The 6,244-nt window shown below is 39.6% G+C and overlaps 1 protein-coding gene across 1 annotated transcript; it reads right to left on the bottom strand.

Moving 5' to 3' along the window:
- Positions 1–808: 808 nt before the first annotated feature.
- Positions 809–1,924, bottom strand: s100w (S100 calcium binding protein W). Its single transcript, XM_060869325.1, has 3 exons — positions 1,841–1,924; positions 1,405–1,547; positions 809–1,141 (listed from the first exon to the last, which is right to left on the bottom strand). The coding sequence occupies exons 2-3, from the start codon at positions 1,543–1,545 to the stop codon at positions 980–982; spliced, it is 303 nt and encodes a 100-aa protein (XP_060725308.1). The 5' UTR covers positions 1,546–1,547; positions 1,841–1,924; the 3' UTR covers positions 809–979.
- Positions 1,925–6,244: the final 4,320 nt, after the last annotated feature.

Here is a 6,244-nt window from a genome sequence, read left to right as displayed (position 1 = left end):
GTGCAGAGGCGGGGCAGAAAAGACAAGGGCGGGGCAGACACGTGAACATGAAACATAAACAAAAGGCACATGGCCAAAGTCCAGGCAGAGTCCTGACACAATCAGTTTATTTGTAGGCAAGTTTATTTATATTGTAGGCAAGTTTATTTGTATAGCACATTTCATACACAGACGTCATTCAAAGTGCTTTACATAGAAATTAGAAAACAGTTTATAAGGGTTAGGGTGAAGTAACTAGTAACTGTAACTAGTTACTATTTCTTAGTAACTAGCACAACACTGGTGTTCAGACACCTGTCATAGCCAGCATTAACTCTTTTCAGCAATTTGTGCTATAGTAGCTTTTCTTTGGAATCAGATCAAATGGGTTTTTCCTTTAATCCTCAATCACATCAGTGAATGTAACTGCATCTCTTTTACTGGTTGTAATTCTTTGGACCACCTTTGGTAGGTACCAACTACTGACCTCACAAGACTTGCTATTTTGAAGATGCTCTGATGCAGTTGTCTCGCCTTCACAATTCGGCTCCTATCAGAGTCACTCAGATCTTTCTCCCAACTTCTGCCGCCTAATATATTCCACCCCTTGACAAATGCCACTGTTGTAACGAGATAATCAGTGCTATTTACTTCAGCTATCAATGATTTTAATGTTATAACTGATAACTGGTGTATATTACCAATTAAATAAGTGTGCACCCCTTCACCCCTGCTGTTAAGATTTAGATTCAAATTCTTAATTATAAATAATGTTTATGCAGTGGAACATCCAAAAGAAATTATCCAGAAATGACACAGAGAACAGTAATAAATGCTTAGTATCTTTTTATTCATATACAAGTACAATAGGTAGTGTATTTCTCTGTGCAAAGCCAGGAGTTACAAACATACAGTACTGTCATGATCAAGAAAATTGTAATCACAAATCAAATATAACATTTTTTTTTTTTCCATCGACTGTGAATCCATACAGTAGAGTTCAGTGTTTGCCTTTTCCTTTCTCCTTGCCGTACTTCTTAATGAAGTAGCCATTGGAAAGTTTAGCAATACACTGGCTAAACTCTTTGAAGGACACCTGGCCATCACGGTTTTTATCTATTCCTTCCAGGGCTTCTTTGACAGCTTCTTGGTCCACTTTATCCTGCAAAAGATGGGAGGGATATGATAGTGTAAATGTTTATGCTTATCATATATCACTATCTCAGCTTCATACAAACTGTGTACACATCTTTGCATAGAACCATTTGATGAAGCCAAAACAATGAAGCACACATATATATTTTTAATGGAATTATTTGTAAAGGATTGTTTTATTGGGATAGTTTGCAAAGAATGCACTGAGAAATGTTATGCACAAAGATTTGACACATAAATATTACTGTCAGATTTCTCTGTCTCTCTCACCCGAAACTCAGCGCTGCTCAGTTGAGTCTTTATCAGAGTACTGAGCTCTGCATTATTCAGCTTCCTTTTGTCATCATCAGTTCCAGCACACTCCTCAAACACCTCCACTATAGATGTAATGGCTTTTTCCAGTTTAGACATGACTGAGAGAGAGAGAGAGAGAGAGAGAGAGAGAGAGAGAGAGAGAGAGAGAGAGAGAGAGATGATTAGATGTTCACAAACTTAACTGTATTATGATGAAGCTCTCCAGAGAATAAATTATACCATTGCATGCACACACACATACACACACACACACACACAACAACAACTAAAGATAAAGATACACTTAAATTATTTTTAGTTATATATGTAAACTAAAGAGCTATATCAATTCTTTCAGCTTTGATGGAAATGCTAAACCCAGTACTACTTATTTAATATTAAAGAAGCTTACCTGTATGTTTGCTGACCCTGCAGGTATCTCAGCTGAAGATTGATTGAAGAGTGCTGTTGAATTTATTGCCGTTCTTCCAGCTGTGATTCATGCTTGGAAGATGTCTGATTGGTTATTCACAGACAAACATTTCCGCCCATAATCATTCTCAACACAGTTAACTGAAGGATAAAATGTTAATGCCTTAGGTGTAATTCAGGCTTTTCAACATCAAATGAATGGATGAATGATATGATATTTCCAAGTGTGCTTTGTTAAGGAATTAAAAATAAAACTATTATATAATATAATATAATTTATTTAATATAATTGCAATTTTTTTCCCATCACTTCTTACCCGAAGACAGAAATATCACTTTTTTGTCTTTGCATGTAAGCCGTTTATAATTTATAAAATTTTACTCTAATCTAAACAGGAAATGATGCAACTGTAAAATTAAACACCCATTAGAATAAAACTGCTATGTGCACACTGAAATCTACCACTAACTTTAATATCCCCCTGGATAGACTGGATCCCTGAATCCCTGTGTATGATAAATGGTTCAAAAAAATGATGATGGCTGGATGGATGAATATATAAAGTTCTGAATGTGAAGGTTGTCTTTTTCACCAGATAAGTACACCCATTACTCCCATTTATACATTTAGCAATAAATACTAGTGCTACCCCTACACTGAATTATATGGCTAAATTTTAGAACAAAAATATTTGATTTCATTATTTGAAAAAAAAAAATGGTGCTGTCATGTTTTCCTCATGGAGAACATCCAATGATGGGGGTATTTGAGGGGTATTTGACCCATACCACCTTATCTAAAACTAAATAAATACATAAAATGGCTATGTATTTCATCCTTTTGTTTTGCTTCACCTACTTATTTGCATATAGAGAAGGGTGCGGTGTCAGGTATTTGCTCAGGACACACCCTTGACTCATATTTGACATATTTGACCTATTTGAGGGGTATTTGACTGTTCTGACCCATACCACCTTATCTAAAACTAAATAAATACATAAAATGGCTATGTATTTCATCCTTTTGTTTTGTTTCACCTACTTATTTGCATATAGAGAAGGGTGTAGTGTCATGTATTCGCTCAGTACACACCCTTGACTCATCATAAACAAAATACAATCTGTTAACACCCGGCAGTTTTGCATGAATGATCACATACAAATATTACATCCTCATGATGCATGTTCAACATCATCTTTGTGTCTTATTTAAATTTTTCTTATTTAAGTAAACCAAGAATACTATATTAACGTCTTACAATAGATTTGCAATAAAATGGAAGAGAACATATAAGACAAAAAAGGAGATTAAGAGGAATGTATTATTCAAGGTATTAAAACTTGTCTGAACCGGCTGCTCTCTCTGTCTAATAGTGTTTTGCTCTGACACTATTATTAACTCCTCAGTACCCTTGTTTGCACAGTCCACATGCACCGTGTCATTTGTGCAAAACAAGAGCATTTTATTAGCCCTAAGAGTAAAACTCTTCCAATGCCTTACAATCCATAAACAATACTTAATGTCATATCAAACAAACATTTCAAATTAATATTTGAATAAAATATGACTGCCAGATGTAGGCCATTTATTTACGATGGGAACTCACCGCTGTTTTCATTGTCGGAGTGTACATTCCCCCCAGCACTAAAGTTAAAGAGGCACTATATGTGAGCTATATGGGGCTATTAGCGATCTGCAGAATGTTCACCCCGACGGACTGTTTATTATCGCCGGAGATTTCAGTCATGCAAATCTCAGATCAGTGCTCCCTAAAGTCCATCAGTATGTGGTCTTTGCTACAGGAGGGGCAAACATGCTGGATTTTGTTTACACAAACATCCCCGGCACGTATCAAGCATCTCTGTTATGCTAATTAAACTATACAGACCACTCGTCTAAACCGTTCCTGAAGCAGTTTAAAACCTGGCCAGAAGGATCCACCTCTGCTCTTCAGGACTGTTTTGAATATACTGACTGGAACATCTTCAGGGAGGCTGCAACTAAAGGTGATTCCATCAACCTGGAGGAGTACACTGCATCAGTGACCAGCTACATCGGCAATTGCATTGATGACGCGTCTGTCTCAAAGACCATCGCCACACAATCCAACCAGAAGCTGTGGATGACTGCAAAGGTGCGTGCGCTGCTGACGTCTAGAGACTCCACCTTCAAAGCAGGGGACAAGGTGGCCTTAAGAACAGTAAGGGCAAAACTGACCTGAGCCTTAAGAGAGGCAAAGCGTGCATATGGTCAGAGAATCCACAGCCACTTCCTGGACAGCGGAGATACACGGTGCATGTGGTAGGGCATACAGGAAATCACGAACTACAGGACAACTTCACCTGCCTGTGATAGTGACGCCTCCCTACCAGATGCAGTGAACGACTTTTACACTTGGTTCGAGGCACAGAACAAAGTAGCTCTAAGTAGAGTTAACCCACGGACATCAGCTGGACCAGACAACATACCTGGTAGAGTGCTCAAGGAATGTGCAGAACAACTAGCAGATGTCTTCACTGACATCTGCAACATTTACCTGAGCACTCTTGTTTCCAAGTGCCTCAAGTCAACCACTATGTTTCCCATGCCAAAGACGTCTACAATGTCCTACCTGAATGACTATCATCCTGCCCTCTGTAGAGATCATCAAGAGCACCAAATTCCTTGGTGTTCATTTGGTGTAGAACCTCACCTGGTCAATCAGCACCAGCTCCATCAGCCCAGTTGCGAACATGGTCTGCAATCCTGACCATGTTCTATAAAGGGACCATTGAGAGCATCCTAAGCAGCTGCATCACTGTCTGGTTTGGGAACTGCACCGTCTCGGATTGCAAGTCCCTGCAGCAGATAGAACGGACAGCTGAGAAGATCATCGGAATCTCTCTTCCCTCCATCATAAACATTCATATCACATGCTGCATCAGCAAAGCATTGTGGATGGCCCCACACACCCCTCACACACAATCTTCACTGTTCTGCAATCTGGAAAAAGGTACTGTAGCATTTGGGCCCTCACAACCAGACTGTGCAATAGTTTCTTCCCCTAATAGTCCCTCTTTGGATATGGTGTGGCCCAGGAAAGAGTGAGGTCTGGTTGAACTTTTGGTTGTTCAGTTTAAGTCCTCCATTATTTGGGGCATGCAACATCCTCCATAAGTTGACATCATGATTCTGCTGGTGGGTGTCATCATTGATGTATGCCAGTACTTCTGGTGGACCTGTTAATATGGTTGTCATCGTTTTTTAAAAAGGCTGCTAGAGCTGAAACGAGGCCAAATGGGACTCGGCAGAAAGGGAAAAGGCCATCATAAGTATCATAAGTGACGGCAATCTAGATGTAGTAGCATCTGGTGATAGGCAGAAGCTAATTCAATGGTTTGGTTATCTAAAATCAACACACATGAGAGGCTTTCCTCCGTCCTTTTTCAGGGTTACAACTATGGGAAAGATCCATGGAAATGTTTTTCTCCTGTAGTTGTCTGAGCTCAGTCAGAACCTGCTGCACAAAGAATGAAAGCCTCCTCAGATTATGCTGAACTAGAATGGCATCTGGTTTGACCTGTATTTTGTGCACAAACCCTTTGGCACTCCTAATCTTCTGTACATGGATCTCGGGTGCAGCCTGTGATGTTGTGCTTGGTACCATAGGTGACATCTGCACAAAAGGAGACTTGTTTAGTTTAGTTTAGTTTAGTTAGATACAGTGCCATGCATACACCCAGATTCACTGTATGCTCAACAAGTGTTCATGTAGGAAAGATGGTCTCTTAAATGTTCTCTGGAATAATATATAAATAAATGATGAGCCTAAACCTACTATTAACCTAAACCTACTATCAAGACAATGTCCATTTGCAGCCACTTGTCCTGTATAGATGATTTTATCCTGCACTGCATCACTCAGTTAAAGCACTGTCAGTTCATTTATCAGCACTTTACATACATTCTTTTGACCAGATTGACCAAACATAAGGTGAGGCAAAAAAATGCTTCACCTTACCACATGTGTGGCAAAAGTAGCTCTAAGTAGAGTTAACCCACGGACATCAGCTGGACCAGACAACATACCTGGTAGAGTGCTCAAGGAATGTGCAGAACAACTAGCAGATGTCTTCACTGACATCTGCAACATTTACCTGAGCACTCTTGTTTCCAAGTGCCTCAAGTCAACCACTATCTTTCCCATGCCAAAGACGTCTACAATGTCCTACCTGAATGACTATCATCCTGCCCTCTGTAGAGATCATCAAGAGCACCAAATTCCTTGGTGTTCATTTGGTGTAGAACCTCACCTGGTCAATCAGCACCAGCTCCATCAGCCCAGTTGCGAACATGGTCTGCAATCCTGACCATGTTCTATAAAGGGACCATTGAGAGCATCCT

The sequence above is a fragment of the Tachysurus vachellii genome, chromosome 5 (genome assembly GCF_030014155.1).
Source record: "Tachysurus vachellii isolate PV-2020 chromosome 5, HZAU_Pvac_v1, whole genome shotgun sequence".
Taxonomy (NCBI): domain Eukaryota; kingdom Metazoa; phylum Chordata; class Actinopteri; order Siluriformes; family Bagridae; genus Tachysurus; species Tachysurus vachellii.
This window is presented reverse-complemented; position numbering and strand designations above follow the sequence as displayed.

What these genes read in the sequence shown, in the direction of transcription:
- s100w (XM_060869325.1), bottom strand. Translation starts at nt 1,545, where the DNA reads ATGTCTAAACTGGAAAAAGCCATTACATCTATAGTGGAGGTGTTTGAG. An exon ending in TGAGCAGCGCTGAGTTTCGG is followed by an intron (nt 1,142 to 1,404) that starts GTGAGAGAGACA and finishes CATCTTTTGCAG; the next exon opens with GATAAAGTGGACCAAGAAGC.